At 43.8% G+C, this 23574-nt stretch overlaps 1 protein-coding gene across 3 annotated transcripts; it reads right to left on the bottom strand.

Moving 5' to 3' along the window:
- Positions 1–1057: 1057 nt before the first annotated feature.
- On the bottom strand, positions 1058–23574 carry IL17RA (interleukin 17 receptor A). 3 transcript variants are annotated; one of them, XM_071551258.1, is made up of 13 exons: positions 23262–23574; positions 15831–15855; positions 13903–14049; positions 13051–13175; positions 11311–11437; positions 9363–9410; positions 9116–9273; positions 7866–7943; positions 7364–7439; positions 7265–7279; positions 5752–5853; positions 4685–4726; positions 1058–4103 (listed from the first exon to the last, which is right to left on the bottom strand). In XM_071551258.1, exons 1-13 carry the CDS (start codon positions 23385–23387, stop codon positions 2596–2598), a joined length of 2577 nt encoding a protein of 858 aa, XP_071407359.1. In that variant the 5' UTR covers positions 23388–23574; the 3' UTR covers positions 1058–2595. The 3 variants fall into 3 exon arrangements, with proteins under 3 accessions (XP_071407359.1, XP_071407357.1, XP_071407358.1); XM_071551256.1 differs by lacking the exon at positions 5752–5853 and having other exon boundaries at positions 23262–23458; XM_071551257.1 differs by lacking the exon at positions 15831–15855 and having other exon boundaries at positions 13903–13957; positions 23262–23457.

Genomic DNA, 23574 nt, shown 5'->3' with positions numbered 1-23574 from the left:
AGTAACACTTTGTTAAATGAAATTGTGCCATACCAAGACACAGGTCCCTTGGGATTCTGTCACAAGCTTGTAACACAACTCAGTTATTTAGCATTTTACTGCTCTTTGTTTGCTATCCTGACAAAAGAGATGACTACTCTCAGGAGGGGACACTGAAGTGAGAGATAAGGCCTGTGGCCGACGGACACTTGGCATCCCCCTGGCATTAATTAGAACTTGTATTTTTTAAAAAGCAAGATTGTTAAAATAAAGTTAGAAACTTGTGACTGATTTTGCTCCTTTTTTTCCTCTTTTGAGTTTTGCTGGGCTATTCAATTTTGTATTCAGGGACTAACAGATGCATTAAAATTACTTGTTTTCCTCATATTGGATTGCTATAATAGCATCTGGATTTTCCCTTCAAACAAACTTTTTGTAAGGGAAAGCAAATTCTGAGAGCTGTAACACCAAGGGAGTTATTTGAGAAGGGAATGACTAAGGCAAGAAAATCCAGATGACACTTCTGAGCTTCCTCTTTAAGTGATTTATAGGAATTCATACCCCTTGAAAAAGACTCATGGGAAAAAAAATCAGATTTACATGTTAATTGCTGTAAGATAAAAGAAACTTTTAGAAGTGGGATCGTCAAGATGGCAATTACTCACATAATCTAGGAAATGGGTTCTCACTGGAGAAACATTGAGATCACAGCTGCCTCTTGCTTAGCTCCTGTTGGGTTAGATCCTGTACAGGCAGGAAGGCTCCCAGTGTTAAGTCTGGACCTCTGCAGGGACTGTCCCTTTGTTATGTGGCTGCAGAGAGAGCAAGCTATCTTAGTCCTGCCTCACAGAGCAGTCCTGCATGGAAACTACAAACAATTCCTCTAACACTTGTTTTGAAGGGATGTGCACTTCCCACACGTGAGGGCCCTCAGTTTTATCCAGCTCGACTCCATACAGCTGCCACACTTTACAGGAATATTTTGGCATTTCTGAGCCAGTTCAGTTCTGGCTCAGTTTTGCCTCAGATTTCTGTAACAAATACTAAGATAAGGAGTTAGACAGAATTGAGGACATGGAACTGCTTAAGTAAATATATTCAAAAAGTATCCTTGTTTTTTAATTTAAGGAAAACCCCCACAATTTATAAAATTATAAAATATACATAATACAGAATTTGTTGCAAGTCAAAAGAACAAATTATTTTCTGAAACATCAGATTTTTAAAACGCTGAAATAAAATTATCTTAAGATTTTTTGACAAGTAAATTGAACAACAGAAAGACAACAAGCTTGTCTGAAGGCAACAGAGAAAGACCTGGATATATTTACATCTCACAGGCTGTTATCCAGTGGGCTGCAAAACAGTGATAAGAAAGAGGGTAAATGCCAGCCTCAGCTAGTCTGTTCCCAGCCAGTGCTACAAGGGCTAGCATATCATCACACACAGGGAACAATTTTTTCTAGTGTATCCAGCCTGATTTTGAAAAAAACCACTGGAATTCACAGATACCACCACTGCTCCTGGAGGATGAATCCCTTAGTCTATTCAATATTTCACTATGGTTAACCTGAATTACCTGTGCTTGAGTTTATACCCACACAAGTACATGTTACAGTCATTTTCACTCAACCTCCCCTAACTCAGATGTAATCTCCACTCTAAAACCACACCTGCTGAAGCTATGCTTTTTCCCTCCAAAGTAGTCTTTCACTTCTTTAATTGTGTGTCACTATCTACATCTTCAGCTCACACATCCCTGGTGACCAGACATCCAAAAGCAAACAGCACTACAGCAGTGTGTTACAGAATACACTGGATTCCCTCAATTCAGTGATTCTGTATTCAGCCCCAGATTTTTCTTAAAATTGCATAGCAACTCCAAATTCCAGTTTTTGGTCCATTATCTCCCTTTTCCCCCTTCCAGCTATTGCCAGTTTTCAAGCACACACCTCCCAGCAAGGAGGCAGGGGACAGTGATGGAGACTCACAATTGAAAAGTTTATCCCACCTACTGCTCAGTTATTCCACTTGATTCCTGAATGACCATGGAAATGCAGCTGCAAATGACTGAATGAGTGGCAAAAGAAAAAAATCTCCACATACATATATCAACCAGGTATAAAAAACACTAACCAAGTTGAAATTTAAGGCACACATCTGTAACACAGTATTTATAACAAAACACTTAAAACATATATGAAAATGGCAATTTTGACACGTTATCTAAATATATTTTCCAAACTCTGGCTAAAACTCTTAACCAGTGCAACAGAATCAGTACAGCTGGAGGGCATTTTGAAGGCAGGAATGGGTGAGGCACAGTAATTTTTCTGCTACCCATCAGTGAGGATTCAATGTAATGCCCCTTCCCATGGAACAGAGCTACTGCCTGTTCTTTCACAGGGATGGCCAATATTCATTGCTTATCTCTGCAGAGACTGGAAGCAACATTACCAGGCTGCTGGGCAACCCTGCATCCCAGCAGCAGACAGGAAGATCCCACCACTGAGTCATTTACAAGGACCAGGATGGTGCTGGAAATGCAGTTTCAGTACTCTGCACGGGACCACCTTCCATCCCCGCATTTCAAAAGGAGCAGGTCCCAGGTAGAACCTAGCAGTCCTCTGGAGATTGGTCAGTGTCCATCACCTCAGCTGGATAGCTCCAGTTACAGCTCCTCTGAATATCCTGGAAAAATAGCTGCCTCTGAAGGCTCTTTAGACTGTTCAAGACCTCTGGAGAGAGTTCATGGAAGACCACCTGTTTTTCCTGATCATCCTCATCCTCTTCCTCCTCCTCCTCTACAAGGTCATCAGGAGGCAGAGGAGAACATCTAGAAATATAGCCCTGGTCTGACTGTACTGACTGTCTTTGGTCTTTGCATTGGTCATCAAAGACTAACTGGTGCTGCCCATTAGCTTCCTCTTGGGAGAGATATGGCTCTGAAGGAATGACACTCTGTTGATAAACAGGGTACATAAATCCATTCATGTGGTCTCCCAGTTCACCTGAGAGGTTTGCAGGACTGTAGTCTGCTACTGCTGAAACTCCAGAGTCATCGTGAAGGATGACATTGCTCCTCATTGGAAAGCTTGTCTCCAGGAGAGGAACTCCTTCCATACAGTCCTCATTACTCAGCACATCATGACTAAGTATATTTCCATCTTCCACAGAAGAGACTGGCTCTACAACCTGAACTAGAGCAGCATCATCCACAGGAAGAACCACAGTCTGAGAAGCTGGATCCCCATGTGGATTAAACTGAGGCTGCAGTTTACAGCCTGTACTTTCACCTTCATGCATGTGGAGGTTGATGACGTAACAGCAGTTGGGATCAGGCTCATGAAGGTGCAGCTGGTGTTTCACAATCCCACCTGATTCACCCAGCAATGAATCCACCTGGCTCTCTCTGTTTAGGGAATGTAACTCTTCATCATTATCCAAGCAGATGGTTTCACTCTCAAACCAGTCTGGGTGCTCAGTCTGCCAGTTCTTGAACTTCTGCACGGCCTCTTTCAACTTCCTCCCACTGGGGGTATCGATGTAATTTTCAGCCGTGATTTCCTGGATTCGGTGGATCCGCCCAGGCTCAAACTTCTCCAAATCCTGAATCCGAAAATAAATATCCTCAAACTTGTCCATCAGTTGGTACCTGGATGTGACATTGAACAGATCAGGTATATCTTTCTCACTACTTATTCCCTCAAAGTAGCAGACTATGTACATTCCAAAACAGGCTGGCTTCTTGAAATCTGGCAGGATCAAATTCAAGGCTGGGGTGAACAGGTCTCCCATTGGCTTTTGCTGATCTTGCTTGAGACACACGGGCTCCTGCCCAAGCATGGCCTGCCATTTGGCCTGGGTGCCCCGAGAACATAAGATGATGATTTTTGAAGACAGGTCTTCCATTTCCTTCTTCTGTCGAGTAAGCCAGGGCAACGGCCCCAGCTCTGAGATCTGATGATCCTCGAGCAGATCTAAGGCTACAGCAGTGCCACAGACAGTCATCAGAAACTCAGCAAACTTCAGCACCACATCCACGTACAGCAGGTGATCAGCAGAGTACACAATCCAAACCTTTCGGGGCTTCAAGGGCGGCAGGGACAGGTCAGTATATGGTGCTGATGAAAGACAGAAAATATTAATTCCAGCTACATTCTCAAAACTGTAGTGGTGCAAATCAGCAGTAATCAACAGAGATATCAACAAAAGGTTCTAGCAACAATCAGCCTTAATGCTATTTTGCAATGTATGTGGACATCTCATTGTATAAATTTAACGTACAGACATGGGAGCTGTGACTTACAATAAGTGATGATTCACTGAATTTCACCACACAAAAATAACACATCAGGTTTGCAAATGTAGCTGTATTCTCTGGTGGAGAGCTCAGTGCACCCACCCCAAACCAATCTCCTATTGCCATGGCCTAGGTGATTAGCAAAGGTTCTTTTGCCAGTGCAGCCTTAGCTGGGTCAAAAGTCTCACCACTTTACAAAGCAATTACCTCCCATCTGTCCAATGTGGCATTTAGAATTCCATATACAAAGCTTCATTTAGCCAAACAGGAAGATCCTAAGACTACCTGTTAGCTTTCAGAAACACCTATAGAGCAGTAGAGCCTTTGAAAAACCCTTCTGGGTGACTGTGTGAGACTTCCAGAATACATGACACTTGGTAAGACACAGGCAGGACATCTTACCAGTTTGCAAATCATTGGGGTTGCATTTCCCTCGTCGGCGTCCTGGAAGAGAGAAAAAGTCAGTCAGTTCTGAAAACATGAAATAAGATTAAATGCTTAAACTCACAACACCTTCCACAGATTAGGTTAAATAAATAATCCTTAACTGTGCAGAGAGATTAAACAAAGACTCTTCTACAGCCAGTTTTGCTATGTACTTTGCTATACTTTTCCTTTGAGAGGAGACAGAATGCACTCAAAACGAACTTTCTCCACCTCCCCCACATCCAGATAATTAAGGAAGTACAGAACCCCCAACTGTTCTGCTACATCTCTTTAAGGAAAAGGATTAAAGATGGCTTTTTCTTAAGAGGCTTCTCTGAAGATGTGACCAAACTGTCCCTTGCTACATCTTATCTCTAAGCAGGATGTGTTAAGAAATTTTCCAAACGATTACCAATTATTCCTCTCAGGTAAAACCAGACAAACCTAAGCTGTGAGTTACACAGTTTCCCTGTGGTAACCGTCTCAGAATTGCAGCATAAAACTAGAAATTAGCCCTTAAGTACCCAATTTTCCAGCTTGCTTGATGTCAACCTCTGTGTCCTGTTTTTTTTACCTTCCACTTTACTTAAAAAACATCATTTAAACTAAAAATAGTACAAAAATTAATTTTGTAGATACTTTGGGGATCAGGAGAAAGATTACAGTGTGGACAAACAGGAAGCTTCTGTTCTGAAAAACTCTTATTCAATGTAGGAGAATAATAAATGGAAAAGATATCTGCAGCATGAGGGCTGAACTACCAAGTTTCTTTTTCCTTCATGAGCTCTGAAGTGCTATGAACTTGTGTATGAAGAACATGCAGTACCAGCCAGCATAACCCATAGAAGATCTTCCTTATCTAGTGGATGGTGTTAGGATATTGCAAGTCCTATGATGTAAACCAGAAGGTGTTTACACAGGCATTATCTCAGCAGCAAGGCATCAGAACAGCAAGGAACAAAACAGCAAGAGGAACAGGTACAGAAGTAGGAAAATATAGTTTTAGCATTGAATTTTTTCTTCCTAGCTGGTATGAGTCTTACCTGCTCGTTTTTTAGTCATACACATCACACCTGCTATGACTGATCCCACCAGTAACACACAGATCCCAGTGATACACCAGTAGAGCCATATAATCATATCACCTGCAGTACAAAAATACTCCTCAGACAGTGACTTACACAGAGTTTCACCAAAGAGCAGAAGTTCCTTAGCAGAGGAGGTCAATGGAGAAGCACCCTGGTTATGCCCAAAACCACGGGCAGACCAGCACTTTCCCTCTTACAATACACAGTCACTCCTCCAAATGAATTCCTGCTTTCATGATGCTGCTCCACACCACAAACTTGCACCACACAAAGAACCATATGTGCAGCACACTGAAAACACAGCTCAGTAACCTTCCTCTAAATAGCAATGTTTACCCAGCTCTGACAGGCAGGCCGCCCATGTCCTGCCTGTTCATGTAATGTTTCTTAAAAAAAAAAAGCACCATTTTGGGTCATGTATTTTTTGAGTCTATAGGTGATTTTTTTTTAAATCTCAGGCAAACCAGCTCCTTACAGGTGTTGCAACCAAAAAAAAGATGTCAAATCATTATGCGCAAGTATCTTGACACTCATAAAAATGAATATATGCAAGCTATTCTCTCCAAAAGCGGCTTTATATTATGCAAATTTTTTAACACTGAGCAAAGTGACAGAAAGTATTTTATATTAAGACTCTTCTTGTCAAAACTGCTTCTCAAAGAATTCCATGAAAGTGAAGTGCATCTAAAAAAGTTGCTCTTTAAGGTTCACACTGCATACAAATACTTGTCTCATTAAATCATGGTGAAGTAATTCTTAGCACAATTAATTCTGAACTCAGTGTTGCAAGAGGACTGTTAAGAGAAATTTTTGACACTAGGCTCTCATCTCCACCAGATCAATGATGATAGCTGGTAGTTTGAGCTTAGTGCCTCAAAAGAGGGACCTTGAACAAAGAAAGCCCATGGCAATTATAACCTTATGGTCCAAACTCCCCATCCCACACGTGAGAGTCTGGACCAACAGCATTATTGGGATCTGGGGTCTCCTCGTCCCTCGTTGGTTTGGTGTTTTGTTACTGAGTGGTTGCCATGTGCTCATCTTCACATCCTCTCAGGCTGGTTTCAGTGGGGGCTTTGGTGGGTTCTGAAGTCCATGTTACAATGTTTGCTGCAGTTCACATACCATGACCTATGGGCTGTCCTCTCTAGCTATTATTTCAAAGTAATATTTAAGCTACAGCTTAGTCTATTCTATTATTAACGTTCAGACTGTTAGCTAGCTCCAGGTTTCACTATGATCCATCTTTAACTTACACAACACAGTCATATAATTCAGATAAAGTTCAACTTGCAGCCCAACAATTCTAGCTACTTATGTTAAACAAAGCACTCAGCTACCTTCAAGTAATATGAAATTTTCAACAGAGGCATTTCATTGGCTCACTCGCAGGTGGGATCACTTCTTATTCTATATAACAAGAAAAGAGCAGCAAAAAAAGTTTCAGGGTATTGGAAGAACTTCTTACCTGATGGATCTGTACCTGCAAAAGAAAAGAGCCACATTAAAAATTCAGCTCTCATCTGTAAGCCAACGGAAATCTAGAGTAGAGAAAAATGGTTCTCACTTGGAGCTGGTGCACATGGGATGAAAGCAGAGTGTCTCAGACAGTCTGTGCCACAGTTTGCAAAGAATGGCTGAATCTGCAGTTGAAATAAATTCAGAAGTTATTCTTAAAAGCACATTTGTTCCCAGCTTTGCTTCTGCCCTGCTTCAACATTTTAGCACAGGGACACAGAACTCCCACCTCCCTTCAGCAAACAAGAATAATCAAGAATTCTGGCAACTATACTTTAAGGAGGCTGTGATCTCCTGAGATTGCACACTTGCCATTCCCACTCCACAGTATCTGACTTGGCAGCCCTATACTAAGGAAAAGCCACAGACTACAAAGATCATCTATATTAAAAAAAAATTCTTTCAGCCATAATCAAGACTTCCCTGAATACAGGTAATTAGAGATTAGTCAATCTCAGAAAAAACATACTGTGCAAAAACCTGTAACATTTCTAAGCTGATCACTGCCTTGTTTGTAAAGGAAGGACACAGGGGCAAGAGTGAGATTCTACCTGTATTCTGTAGCTGCAGCAAGCTTTTATGTTCTTCTCTATTCTGATTGTGACATTCACTTGCTGTTGGAGTCCACCCTGCAGAAATCAGTTACAAGGGAAGGCAGAAAATTGAATGAAAACAGGAAAAAAAAAAGAAGTTGATGTGAGAACATGGAATGGTCCAAAGAAGCAAAAGCTTCTATTTCTTTCCTTTTGAACAAGAAGGCCACAGAGAACAAAATGGGTAAGGGATCTGGCCACTATCACTGTGAGTATCCTGTGTGATAGACACGGTAATGCAATTAAGACAGCAGGCTAAGATTGCACAGGCAACAGAAAACAATCAGGGGTGTACATTTTATAACTTCAAATGAGTTAAACTAACAATGTAAACAATGTCTTATGTAATGTGTAAACATTAAAGAAGCTTCCTTGTTTAATTAAAAGCAGCTATCAACAGTGCTGCTTCTGACACTAGAACAGACAAATAAGCAGCCCTTGTTACCTACTGTACACAATCAATAGCATGATAATCTAAATAAATTCTTTGCAATGATTAGCAAATACTCCAAAATGAGGTATATCCCCCCTACGAGGGACACACACATACAGGTGTACAATCTGTGTCAATAGTAACAGAACACGCATCAGTACAAATGGTTTGACATGTTAAGGGATGGAAAGACTATCCAAACTGAATGCCATTATACCTGCCCTCCCCCAAGGAAGGGTGGGGACTGGTACCAAATATTCAGCATTTCTCCTCCCTCAGATGCCTGAAGGGAAACTTCTTATGCCAGAAGACACTGCTGACACTTTGATCTTCTCAGCAACACAGACTGCAAGCTTGAATGAAACATCTGTTACTAAACCACTCGTTCTTTATCTAAAACAATTAACTAACGCCCCCTCATGATCATATTTGATAAAGTACTTCAATGATTTACTGAAACTTTGCACCTCAATTTTGGTTATTTAATCTCCCCACACATTGGCTTGGAAAAGGTAATAAAGCCAGTCAAATACCAAATTTGACTTTGCAGAGGTTTACAGACTGCTCCATGAATTGTAAAACCTCTTTTTTCATCTTTTATCCACCAAATTCCTGAAATAAAATTCTTCTTTCCAAAGGCAATTAAAAATCTGTAAAAACAGTTCCTTGAAAACTGTTGTTCAAATGTTTGCTACATCTCCAAGTCCTGGTTTAGCAACTACTTGAGATGTCAGTCTAAATTACCAGGGAAGACATAATTTGGGATGCTAATTACCTCAGTGAAATCATGTGTGAACATTTTACACTTCCTTTCATCCAGGTAACTGGCCACATGAATCTGGTATCGGGCTGGCTCCATCCAGGGGTAGAAGCTCACAAGCAGAGTTGTATCATCTAGACTTTTACCCTGGATCCTGGGTTCCCATGAGCTTCCTGGAAGGAGGGAAGATATTCCCGGGTTTCTCAGCTGTCAGAAATATTTCAGCAGAGCACCCATATCTACACAACTCAAAAATTTTTACCTGTCTTTATACATGGGATGGTTTTTTTCATCAGAGAATCACGGCAGTCTGTAAGAAAGACCAAAAGTGACTACTCAGAAACATTGTACTTCCATTTAGCAAAAAACCACATTTTCTTATCAGAAGCCAGATACCTAACCAAGCTTTCCTTAATGATTAGACACCTTTGATCCAAAGCAGTGGCAAAATGCTGCAGAAGAACAGCACTGGTTTCCAGTGTATAAACTTGCCCCCTCCAGTGATGTAATGGTGTGTTTTGGTTTTCTCTTCAGAACAGAGATAATAAGAAAAGACTGAAAACATACCATACTTATTAGTACAGTAATATCTGAGAACCTTTCCTAATGTTAAGACGTGTGCAGAAAGGGTCATAGTGGCATTAAAACTTCATATTGACCTCCACACCTTGTGATCACACCACAGTGATAGATTCCTCCAAAGGCATTCTGACCTGGGAAAACTGGGAGGCTGGAATCTTTCCTGATTCCAAAACACTCTTCTACATTTATAATTTGCTCCACTTAGCAGATTCTCCCTGCTCTTTGGGACTTTCTTAAGAGTCCAGAATTACATATTCAACTACAGATTGTGGGATTTACAAGTCTTGGCCTAAACTGCCTCTCCTCCAGGGCTTGGACAAAGTATAGGGAACAATTCCCTGCTTGGACAGTTGAAATAAAACATTTCATGTCTTAAATTTCCAACTTCCAAAGCTGGAAAATTTACAGTGCTTTTGTAATTCATATGTAAGAATGCATTAGGCTTCTGAAGAAGAGTGGAGAGTAAAACCCAGGAATTTCTTAGCATGACCAGGTATAAGAAAGGATAACAGGGCTGAGAATGAGGTGCTCCCTCTCCTTTTCCAGCTTACATTGGCTGATACACTCCATACTTTGCCATTTTATAACTACAAACTCAGGTTGGCAACTATAAGAAGTTAAAAAACCCCTTAAGATCCAGTTTTCAAGCTCTGTATCAAGTGTCAAATACTTAAAAACCAGTCAGTGCAGCCAGAGGGCACTGCAGATGCTCAGCATCCTTGAGGAAACCCACAAAAACTCTTTTAGCAATAGGAAAATTTTGACATACACAAGAAAGGGTCAGGAACTCAGCACGATCCAGTTTCTTGGTAAATTATGCCTTACTCTGCCTTTGAAATTCAACTTCACGTGTCTATGATTCAATATTAGACACCAAACTTTACTCCTTCCAATGTGGAAATTTTGGCCTGTACCTCCAGCTTCCACAAGCACAGGGGCAACTCTGAAAGATTTTAAATTAAAGTAAAAGTAGCAGTGATATTCTGCAGAGAGCATGGAAGATTCCTCCACAGCCCCATTCATGCAGGTGAAATATTTTTGTGCTTGTTCAACTGATGAACACTTTAGCAACAAAATTTAGGAGATGTAACTTACAGTTAAGCCCCTCAGAGGGACACCTGCATTTATCTTCAGATTTAACTACGAATTTCTCTTCAGCCACAGCTGTAGCAGAATTCTTGATGAGCTATAAGTACAATTTCTCAGAAATCAGTGGCCCAAGTCCAGGGCTTTGGTCAGCTTTCTAGAAAGCATGTAACAATTTTTATAGCAGTACCTTCCATGCAGCAACTACAGTCAGCTGGATTCAAAGGGTCTGTCCTTCACAGCATAGTCCCTCCACACACACCTTATTCATAGGATCCCAGAAATAAGGACGGTGATTTGCAGCACAAATGATACACACATTTTGGGTATATACCACAAGGGCACTGGAGATAAGGCTGGCACCATGGATTTTCTGAACAGCAATGTTAAAAAGGACAACAGTTTTTTTAATACTGCCAGCCTACTGCCAAACTTGTTCATGGGTCTGGACTGGAAAAACACCCAACCCACAGGTCCACAAACCACTACAGCCCTGAGTGGCTAGAGCACTAAAGGCCTGAGTGAACTAGAGCATCTCTTACCAGGCACTGTGACAGATGTGGACTTGCAATTGTAGTCTCCATTTACACTCAGTTTGGGCAGGTGGTAGACAGTCACTTGGTAAGTCTGGCCAGGTTCCACTTCAAAACGGTCAAAAGTGAAATTCCACTGAAAAAAACCCACATCCACAAGGACTTAGAAGAAGAATAATGTTCTCTAAAAGCTGAAATTAACAGCTGACTTGGCCCTGTTCCACTGTGTTCCCTCATCCCATATAACCCTTTTACTGAAGCTGGACTATAAAAATATGGAACTTAAGTGTTTTCAATGTACCAGGCCCTTAGTCTGTCCCAATTCTTCTGTTTAGAATGAGTTATTTCTTGTGACCTTTGAACTGATATAACAATTTTATGTCAAACAACTGTGTGGTTTCCACTAAACTACATTCTAAACTAAAAGGAGATTAGGCTAAGACGTACAGTTTCAAGACTAAAATTTTAGTCTAGTATGAATCTTGCAGTGCTGTGCAACTGCTAAGCATTTAGAAGGGCACTTATACATATGTAGTTCTGTACCTGGCCATTCCATATGTATTTTCTTAAATCTACACTGTTCTCCACATCAGCAATGCTGTGCAAATTCTGGGAGAGGAACTAGCTCCAGATTAGCTAACTATGGCCCAATTCTGTGTGGTAAGGAAGGAACTCCAGGTTCCATAATGTTTACAAAAGGAGCTGTGGATGCTCAACAATTTTCTGGTGAGTTTCCTAGATGGAGTATACGCTGAAAAACCACCTCTGAAGCTGGTGCTTTCCTCCACAGCAAGACAGTGCAGCAAAGAAGTGGAAGTAAGAGGAAGGGTTGAGTTAAAAAAGCTGTAAAATATCACAGCTCTCCAGCAGAATCCAAAAACTTCTACAACTATTTGCTTTAAGCAACATCCAGAATGATGACAGGTGCTAGGCACCAACCAAGAGCAACAATTTTTAAAACCTGATGGATGGGAATAGTGAAAGAGAAACCAGAAATGGCAGCAGATGTCAAGTCCAGTATCTTGATTGCTTCATCAACTCTTCTAATCAGATGTTATAGTTTGAGCTGGCAAAATGCCAACAGCCTAGTACAGAGAGTCAAAGGGTCCACTCCCAGAGAAGAGAAGTGAGGAAAAAAAAACAGAAACGAAGCTTTGAAAATGGTGAGGGTTTTATATTTACACAGAAAAGAAGAAAACTTAAAGCAAAATATGATGTAACACATATTGGAAAAAAATAACAACACCTTCTTCGAGATCGCCCAGTTAATAACCCAGATTCCAAACCACCCGAATCCCAGAAAACCTCCCAAAAACTCTTCCTGAGAAACCTCCCAGCAAAAGCGAGAGAAATTAACAGGAAAATGTTCACCTCCCTAGATAAACAACAGCATGGAACGGCCTAATCTCAGGATTCAGGGCAGCAGAATCCTCTCCTGCTCAGGAGCAGGGACCAAAAGAGACAGAAACTCCTCCTCCCTCTCTTATTTTTCCCCATGACACTTCCTGATGATGTCAGATGATATGAAATACTTCTTTGGTTGCTTAAGTCAGGTGATGCCTGTCCCCTCCAATCTATGTCACAACCTCGGAGGCCTGCTAAAAACTGAGGCCTAAATGGGACCTATACTGAAACTAAAGCCAAAACTACCACACTAGTCTGTACTTTTTAACCAATAATCAATAAGACAGTGAAAGCAGAAGCAAACCCATAGACTACCAAAAGTAGTTTAGGGCCCTTTGCACTCACCCGGCCTCCATCGGGACGGACCTGAAGAGGCAAGTCGTTCTGGAAGTCAAACTGGGCACAGACCTGTTGGTTGTTGCTGACCTGCATCACGGCGAGCTCTGCCCCTCGCAGGGAGCGGATGCTGGCTGCAGGCAGAGACAGAGAGAGCTGCTGGGCTTTTCCTGCCACCTGCATGTGCAGAGGCTGCAACCCACACAGAGATCACCACCGTGCCTAGTCTTGTCACACTCTTACTCCTTTGAAGTGCTGAGGATGCCAACACAAAGACAACTGGCTGTGAAAAGTGGGCATGCAGGGCTGACTAACAGCCCTTTCAACTTAAAGGTTGCCCTGCATGGCAAAAGTTACATCTGTGCAAAGGAGAAGGCAACTCCATTCTTCCACACACCCTGGCAGTTCCACAGATGCAGTGCTGTGTTTAGCTCTGCCCTTCAAAGCTGCTTCTACACTAGTACAGCAATAGATCATAACTCTATATAGCCCTCAGACACAGGCCCTGCAGAAGGAAGAAATGAATGTGTTTTATTCTGTCTGAAATCAGTGCTAAACTGTGGACCAGAGTATGCAAGGGAAGCATCATTTACAAACAAACAATTAAAGGCACTTGGGAGAGTGAGAAAACTTGACTTACTGGTAGTAATTCATGCTCCAGCAATGATATAATTATTTCTTTATGAAGACACACATGCATATAGGAAACTTAAGTATGAGATTATAACTCCCAAACAAACAAAATTAAGCAGCCAAACTCTTAAATTTCAAAGGTCTGCTTTCAATACAGTGAAAGACTTGAAGTCATAGACCACACCCATTTCCTCTGCTTCATGTTCAAATTAAACAACCAGCACTTACCATCAGTGGCCACTTTCCATTCTATCTGAAGCACAGGGAGCAGTTTTCCATCCACCTGACGGAAAACATGAGAAGAGACATGAAGACTGCTTGGAGCAGAAGGAGTCCACGTGGCAACCTTCAGCCAGCTCGAGTCCATGCAGGTACCTGTCCAGCAAAGGAAAATCGCCATTTAGAGGGGGGTTGAGGAAGCTCTGCTCAGTTGCAGTGATTGTCTGGCCTTTGGGTCAGGGTTATTCTGAAGGCAAAACTGGTTGACAGACTCCTTCCCAGCTCAGAAAGGCAGTTTTCAGCATGGCAGTACTTCATAAATTGCCTGTAATACTCTGAACTTGCTCTAGCAGCTTATACTTCCTCTTTTGCTTAAAATCCATTAATAACTATCACAATCAATGCAGTCAGGCTAAAGAGGCCAAGTAAGTTTACTCAGTGTCTCCTGTAGCAAATCTGTACTCTGCTGCTGAAACAGATCTGTTAGTACTAATTCCAGCCTTCCAATCATAAGAAATCTGTGAGATTCCCAGGGAAATTCTTCCAATAGTTAATCACTTTGTGTCTAAAAACGGCTTTACCTCCAATTTGAACATACATCTGAATTTAACTTCCAACAACTGCCTGTTCTGCCTTACCTAAGTTAGTGAGTTCTCTGGACATAAAAACAAAACTATGCTAGTTGGGACAGTGTTAGGAAAAACTGGTGCTGTCATCTCAGAACAAAATCAGGTGTGACAGCATTAGACAGACATGATCCACTCAGACTTTTCAAGACATCTGACTTATCAGAGCATGTTAAAAATAGCACAGTCAAGCCCCCCAAAGTACACTTTCAGTCTATTTTGCTCTATCCCTTCATGTAAACATGGGTTTAGGCTTAGGAAGTAATCAGACAATCCTCAAATGCTCATTCTACTAAAAAATATCTGACAAGAATAAAGTACCTTTCAGAAGAGTGTGCTAGGCACTAAAAATATGTATTTCCCCTAGAGCATAAAAACATAAAAAAAGCCATAAGGCAGAATTTAAACCAAATAAATAAGGCAGCATTTTAACGGTGAAGCTGCAGTTTGCCTTAGCCTTGTCAGGTTGTATTCCAGTGGCTGTCTGCCAGTGGGAAATATGATCCAACCTGATCCTACCCAACCCTTTCCTGCCAAAAAACCTTAAAATCTGGTTATTTTCAGCATAGTAATCTCCCCGACCTGGCAAGCCAAGCAATAATACTACAAAAAGTACTACTGGCTACAAAAATACTTGTGCCAGTATGAGACAGGGCTGGCACTGAGGCAGGAATGAGCCTGCTTAGAACAAGGACTGCAAAGAAAGGCCAAGGAGTTCTGCAGCACTGTCTGGTGGCATCTGGGTACCAAGTGGACAACTACAAAACATTCTCCTTTTTTGAAGAACAATACCCATAATTACATTAATGTGCTTCAGATGCATGCCATGGCTAAGACTTGACTTCCTATGCCCAATAATTTACATTAATTGCTCTAAACTGCACACCTCTAATCCCCTTTTTCTAATTCTAGTTAATACATTAATTTTTCATCAAGTACTACCATATATGTCACTTTTTGTAAGGAACATTTACTGGCAAACTAGTTCTAAAATTCCCATTTCTTTAAAAACTAATGATCCGTAGCTTTAAATAGAAACTAAACAAGTTGGATTGGCTTCCACGCATGCCACTGGCCACTCCCAAACTCTGTCCCAAAAAAGACAGAACTTTCCGTTCATCTTCTAGCTAGAGCTTATAATGAATCCAACTGGAAGCTCCCACAGCAAGGCATGATAGCAGTGCTTCACTTTACAGCTCTCTGATTCTAGCAGGAAAAGCATGTTGTATGACCCCAGTTAAAAAAACGAAAGTAAGAAAATAGAAAACAGTATGACCTGATGAGAAAATAGAAATAAAAAAAATTACTTACTATTTCTTACGAGGCAGTTTAAATCCTGTGGAGGGGGGGAAAGAAACAAGAATATTACTTTCAGAATAGAAACTGGATTGACAGTAATTTGTTTCTGCTTGGTGGCAGGAGAAGGGCAGGAGAAAAACCAACTCAGTGACACACACAAACTGGAAGAATTAACCGACATGGAAACACTGCACAGAGTGGTCAATCAGAAAACCAGGCGAAACAGGGCATGAAACTTGTGCACACCTGAACGGCCTCTGTGACAGCAGTAGTTGAAATAATGGACAGAATTTGAAGAGAGGGCAAGATGATGATAGTAAAAACCCTTACAAAGTCCAGGGCTGTGAAAGTAGAAACCAATGGGACATGAAAACCTGCTTGAAATAGGTGGGTGGGCTTTTTAAATGTCATTGCTTTGAGTTATTGCCACCCAGCAGTGATCCTTGCTGGATCACCTGCAAGGTCTAAGCCCATCTTAATGGAAGCAGGAGATCTCTGAATCCAGGCCTGACACTGATGGTTATTTTATTTTCTATATGTGAGAGAACATTTTTGCTGGAAACAATGTTGATAATACAGAGACGTTTTTGTTATTGCTGAAGAGGCCTCTTCTGGTTCCATAATCGCCCTGCCAAGTGAGCAGGCTGGGGGTACACAATCTGGGAACAGACCTGGGATTGCTGAACCCCAGCTAACCACAGAATACTCCACACTATACGGCATCATGCTCAGCACATAAGGCTGGGGGAAGAAGCTGAAGGGAGGGACATTCGAAGTGATGGTCATTGCTATGTGTGATGGAGCCCTGCTGTCCTGGACATGGCTGAACACCTGTCTGCCCATGTGAAGTGGTGAAAAACAATTCCTTGTTTTCCTTTGCTTGTGTGCATGGCTTTGGCTTTACTTGCTGAACTGCCTTTATCTCGAACCACAATTTTTCTCGCTTTTAGTCTTCCAATTGTGTCCCCCATCTTGCTGGTAGGGAAGTGAGCAAGGAGATGCGTGGTGCTGGAGTTCAACCACAGGAATCCTTTTTGGCACTCATGAGGCTCAGAGGGTTTGAGATAACAACAGATGTGATTGGAATGTGCTAGAACAAATTTATGGCTGTTACTGCTGTTCAGCTATTAATTGGCAGGCTCCTGTTCTTGCCACAAGGCTCGCTTGCCTCACTGTAAATGAGAGTCTGGTGCTTGTTAGTGGCTGGTTTTTGTTCTGCCTGCTCTGCTGTGCTGCTCATCCCCTCACTCAGCTGTGCCTGGGAACATTCTCATAACAGCAGTGGCAAAGTGTCTGGGCTGGCAAATGGTCAGGGCATCGCTGCTGTACTGGACAGGCTGGAACTCCAGTGTGAACCAGAGTCAACAGGACTGTGACCTGTGGATCAGTCCATGGTGGAGCAGAGAACCCCCTGCAGCCTGTGGAGGGACCCCATGCTGGAGGAGGTGGATGCCCAAAGGCACATGTGGCCCTGTGGGAAGCCTGTGCTGCTGGCAGGGCCTGTGGAGCAGGTTTGCTGGCAGGACTTGTGATCCTGTGGGGCACCCACGCTGGAACAGCTGGTTCCCAAAGGACTGCACCCTGTGGAAGGGTCCCATGCTGGAGCAGTTTGTGAAGGACTGCTGACTGTGGGAAGGACCCTGCTAAAGGTTCAAACACAGGAAGGTGGTGTTGGGAGGAGCCCCCTCAGAGAATTTTTCTCACCATACCAACACAAAAGGTTTGGGCTTGGAGTCCCAGGACTGGGGACAATAAAGCTTAATGGTGGGGTGGAGGTCAGAAAACAGAACCCCAGCACCTGAGGGTGGGGAGAAGTTTTTCTTTTTTTGTTCCGTGTGTGCTGGTTTGACTTTTTGGGGGGTTTTCTTTTGGGCAGCTGCAGAAAAGGAGCCACTGCTTGCTGGTGAGCTCCCTTTTTTTGTCTGGCTCTGTTCTTTGCTTTTCCCCCTCCATCTCTGGGCACCCTGAGCTTCAGAGAGAGAGAGAGAAGAGAAGAGAGACACAGCTGCTTCAGGACACACTGCAGACCTTTTTTTCCCTCTTCCTGGGGACCGATTTGGACTGCAAGGAGATTCCTGGGAATTATCACCATTTTCCTCCACTCCCAGCTTTTCCTTCTTCATTTGGAACAAAGGACAAGGAGAGAGAGAGAGAGTCCATGTGAGTTCATCCCTTGTCTCTGCCTCGCTGGGAAAAGACTGAGCATTCACCTCACAGCCAGCCAAGGTGGGACAGTGACACTGTCCATAAACAGAACTGCTCCAGGAGGAACCTCCCGTTTGGGGGTTCTCTTTTGTTTTTACTTTTGGTGCTGGGGCAGTAGTTTGCTTTGGTCTGTTTACAGTTATATCTACATATATATATATATAGTAGTTAAGAACAGTTATCCTTCTTATATCCATTTTCTAATTAAAGTTCCTTTTTCTTAAATTCAGTAAAGAGTGATGTGATTATTGTGGAGGAATCCTCTCCTCTGCTTTTTTGGTAAACATTTTGGTTTTTTCCCTCCAACTAAGACAGACCCACATCAGAGAATTTAATGGAGGGCTGTCCCCCATGGGTGTATCCCATGCTGGAGCTGGGAGAGGGCAAGACCCCTCTGCACCCCGTGGTGAAGGCCATGGTGAAGGAGGCTGTTTCCCTGCACCCCATGGTGGGCTACAGTAGGAATTCCTTGCTGCAGCCAGGCTGAGAACAAGGGGAGGAGTTCACTGCAGTGTTAAACCACATAGCCTGGCCCAAAAGGATCAGAAGTGGCAACTGTAATGGAAATACCTTTGAATTGTTGTAACTCATTATTTGAATTGCATGTCATTGGAATTACTGTAACAGGAACCACCCAAACCTGAGGACGAGCTTTGCAAGAAACAGTGCAAGTGCAGCAGTGACCTGATCAGCCCTGGATTTGGTGTCCAATCAATCCTCTAACTCACCACCTCTCCTGTCTCATCTGTATCAGATGGGACCCAATGCCATGAATTAAATTAACTCAGTGGACATTTTGTGGAGATTTTACAGGGGTGGTCCATGGACTAAGAGGATGAAACAGCCAGAACAGATGACCTCAACTGGCCAAAGGTATATTCCATACTATTTGGCATCATGCTTAGCATATAAAGCCAGGGGAAGAAGGAGAAAGGGGGGAGGAATGTTTGGAGTGATGGCATTTGCCTTTCCGAGTCATTATTAAGCATGATGGAGCCCTGCTGTCCTGGAGGTGGCTGAACACTTGCCTGCCCACTGCAAGTGGTGAAAAGAATTCCTTGTTTTAATTTGCTTGTGGGCACAGTTTTTACTTTGCTTATTAAACAGTCTTTATCTCAACATACGCTTTTTCTCACTTTTACCCTTTCAGTTCTCTCTCCCATCCCACTGGTAAGGGAGGGAGTGAGTGGCTGAATGGAGCTTAGTTGCCATCTGGGCTTAAACCCTACACTGAAAAAGTACTTATTTAGATGACACAGTAGAAATAAAATTATAGCAATGATTGTTTCTGGTTGCCCACACAGAGCCAGAAGCTCGTAAGAAGCATTGATAGAACAGAGATGTGTCAGTCTGCAGGCAACAGATGAGCAGATAAACAGGAGGAGAAGGAACAAAAATGAAGAGCTCTGCAGAAAAGCTGGAGATGGAGCCCACAGCCAGGCAACATTCTCTGTACATTATTACAGAAGGGGCTTAAATTGACAAATTCTCATCAGCCTCCTATTACCTTTCAGGCCCGAAAGCTACAGACAGGTGAGGCATAAATATGACAAGGAGATGATTGTGAGGTGATGCTGAAACTATTATCAGACAGGCATAGACAACTCTTCATGTTTATTTGCCATATTTTCACAGAAAACTAAGCAACTGTTTCTTTCACTCTTTTTTAGTGATTTTGTTTTGCTTGTGACATAAAAAAAATAACCAAAAAATGAACAGACCATATGCCCCAGAGATTCATAAGAATCTGATGGGATAAAAAAAAAAGGGAAACTGATTAACAGCACCATCCCATAACAATTCAATTAAAGTAACACAAGGCCAAGATTTCCCAGCAGGATGCTGTGGTAACCAACAAGAAACCACAGTTGAGCTGGGCAAGTGTCCAGTTTTCCTTTAAAGAGTGGCAGCTGAATGGGAAGAGCTCCAGCTGTCCAAAATCCTCCCTCCTGCCTATGAGCCATTCTATGTATCTTCTGAGCTTTGGATATTTCCAAGTTTACTGCAGTTTCCCTTTCCTGATTCCTCAGTAAAAACACATAAAGATGAACTGGACATGAACACATTAAAGGAATAAATGTTGAAAGGTGATTTGCTTAAGGAGATAGGAAACAACAATCTTTTACAATTTTGGTTTGATTTTTTAAAGCATTTTCCCCCATAGTTTGTAAATTTTTCTCTTGCCTTCATATGTATTCTCAACAAAATCAAATCCAAATTCAAAAGCAGCACTAAGTGTAACCACAGCTTCTGTTAACATCCTGCACAGCAAAAAGATGCCACAGAGGGGAATAAGAGAAGTCAGTCAACAGCAAAGGCAAAATGAACACTTTTGTAAAGGAGGACCTGGAAAAGCCTTCCCCACATGCACCACCATTGCTCATCTTCATGATAGATGTTACATTAATTTTTCTCCAAAGACTTTTCATGAATATGCATCAGGCTGGCAAGGTAGATCTCTGAGACCAAACTATGCACAGCTCTGCAGCCCCTCAGAGATGGCAGGGTCACAAAACACTGCATTTCCCCAGGGCACCAAGGCATGCCATGTCTCCACACAGTTACAGCCCAATGACTGAACACAGCAATTTAGCACTTGAGGATGAACACCCAGATGGGTATTTAAGCTCTGGGATGTTTTTGCCCTACACATAGAAAAAAAACCCCTGCAGATGACATATTCAAACAATAGTTACAAGAAGGAACTGGATTTGCAACTGCGCTATTCAGCCCTACAGATGAACAGGTTCCATGGAGTGCTGGTGGATAGAGCCTATTAAGTGTATTTGATGGCATTTTCTGGGCCACTCAGTTCAGAAAGGATATTGAGGTGCCGGAGCAGGTCCAGAGAAGAGCAACAAGGCTGGAGAAGGGACTGGAGCACGAGTCCTGTGGGGAGAGGCTGAGGGAGCTGGGGGTGTTTAGCCTGGAGAAGAGGAGGCTCAGAGGTGACCTCAGCACTGTCTAGAACTACTTGAAGGGAAGTTCTAGCCAGGTGGGGGTTGGTCTCTTCTCCCAGGCACTCAGCAATAGGACAGGGGGGCATGGGTTTAAGCTCTGCCAGAGGAAATTTAAGCTGGATAGCAGGAAAAAATTCTTTCCAGAGAGAGTAATCAGGCATTGGAATGGGCTGCCCAGAGAGGGGGTGGATTCACCATCCCTGGAGGTTTTTCAACTGAGATTGGCCGTGGCACTGAGTGCCATGATCTGGTAAAGGGACTGGAGTCGGATCAAGGGTTGGACTTGATGATCTCTGAGGTCTTTTCCAACCCAATTGATTCTATCATTTTAATAAGATGAGCTGTGAACAAACACTTCGTTTTACTTTCACAATTTACAGGCCTCTACCAATACTAAATGTGACACTTTCCCTCCACCACTTCATCTTCAAAACAGCCTCTGCCACATTAGTTTTGCTGAAAAAGCTGCTGTTGCTACCCCTGACCTGCTCCAGAGCTCGGCAATAGCAGCGTGAGAGCAGAGGGTTAGAAAAAGGAAGTGGGTCTCACCCACCCTGCTCAGCAACAGCTTCTCTTTCAAACCACACCACAGCCACGCATTGGAAGGGTTGCTGAACCATCCTCCGAAAACAGGGCAACCAACAGAAAGGGAAGGGGAAACTGTTTCCAACTGTCAGAACTTCGGTTGATGTGACGTTTTTCTATATTTGTCAGCAGCTTCACAGTTGCTTCTGAAGAGGCTGCAACTCGCAGGAGTTGTACATTAAGACAACTCCTTTTTCATAAGCCTATCTGCATTTTAGAAATCTGCTTTTTGACAGAAAAGGCCAAAGTAGCAGCTTTGCACATTCAGTGATCTGTGAGCTCACCCAGAGCATGGGGCAACACAGTTATCCTCAGTGAAAGCTGAGGATGTACTGGTGAATCCATTACCAAGTTACTGTGCCTCACATTTCCTAAAAAAAGGAGGTACGGACACCAAGACAAAGTTAGGCAAAGCCCAAGCATCCAAGGACTCACAGAAACTTTCTAATTTCTCTCAATCTTCACGTGACTAAAGTTTGGGTTATTGTGGTTAGGTGAGATGCCTAAGCAATATTGTAATGTCCTCTTTCCACTTTTTCCAGATTTTGCATTTTGTAACTCCACAATGCCCAGCCTAAAGTAAAACTGCACAAGTGGTTTGTTTTCTTGGGGTCTTTTTAAAAATAGGAGTGAAGGCAGCAGAGCAGAGGTCAGGTAAAAGAGAGGTGAGGACAGAGTCAAAAGAGTAAAGTAGTCGGTCTAGACAAAAAAACAGGAAATGTGTACAGGAAAAGATTAGAGAAGCTTTCATCCCAAAGGACACATTTTGTTTTACATATGTCTACAGCTGCACCTGACTTCGCTACATTGCTGATAGCGCATCGCGACATGTGCGACTGCCGCGGTTAGAACTCACTGCCCATTTTCCTGTTAATGCACGAAGTGCAACTGCTGACAGAAATAAAATGCAAAAGCAGATCTCTCCCCTATTCTACACGCTCTTTACACGTATCTTAGGCAGAAAAACACCAACAGTGGCCATCAATAAAGCAAATCCATAACAATACCCCAAAACCACGAAAGAGAGCGACCAGGCGGGAGCTCGGACTGTGGAGTGCCAGAGCTGGCTCGGGTTAGTTCGCTCATATTTACACAGACACCACACCCGCACCTCCTCCTTGGCTGGTTTCACAGGGGGAAAGGCAACCAAAATCTGCCTCTGCCAAAACTCTCAGGTACACATGTTTGCTTCTCTACTCTTTCACCAGAGTCCCTGCTTTCTCCTAAAAAAACCCTCATCTGCAAAGAACATGTTAAAACACTTAGGACATGAGGCAACGTCAGCGCTTAGCAAAGACTCACATCCTGCTCGGTGACTGCGGGAGGGTTCGGCACGTCCCGGCCTTGGGGATGTCCCTGCCCGGCGCTTACCGGGGCTCGGGATGTCCTCCCCCAGCAGCGAGATCCTCCCGCTCCCCCGTCCCGCCGTCCCGGCTCCCGCGTCCCGCCGTCCCGGCTCCCGCGTCCCGCCGTCCCGGCTCCCGCGTCCCAACGTTCCGGCTCCCGCGTCCCAACGTTCCGGCTCCCCCGTCCCGCCGTCTCGGCTCCCCCGTCCCGGCTCCCGCGTCCCAGCGTTCCGGCTCCCCCGTCCCGCCGTCCCGGCTCCCCCGTCCCGCCGTCCCGGCTCCCCCGTCCCGCCGTCCCGGCTCCCCCGTCCCGCCGTCCCGGCTCCCCGGGCGCTCCCCGCGCTCACCGGCTGGGAGCAGCTGAAGGGCGGCGCAGCGTCCAGCAGCAGCCGTAGGGCCGCGCCGGGCGGCAGCACCAGCAGCAGCAGCAGGAACAGGAGCAGCGGGAGCCGCCGCCGCCCCGCGCCGGCCATGGCGCTGCCACCGCCGCCCGGGCCTTCCGGGCTCCGACCTGCGCGGGGCCGCACCTGAGGAGGGGCCGGGGCGGGACCGCAGAGGCCGGACCAGCTGCTGGGGCCGGGCTGGTGAGGCCCGAGCGGCTCCTCCCCGGGCGGCTCTGCCCCGCTGGGCTCGGCCCTGAGAGGTGGGGGCGCAGGAGCC

The sequence above is a fragment of the Pithys albifrons genome, chromosome 3 (genome assembly GCF_047495875.1).
Source record: "Pithys albifrons albifrons isolate INPA30051 chromosome 3, PitAlb_v1, whole genome shotgun sequence".
Classification (NCBI taxonomy): Eukaryota; Metazoa; Chordata; class Aves; order Passeriformes; family Thamnophilidae; genus Pithys; species Pithys albifrons.
Note: the sequence above shows the minus strand (reverse complement) of the source record. Positions and strands in the feature narration are given on the sequence as shown.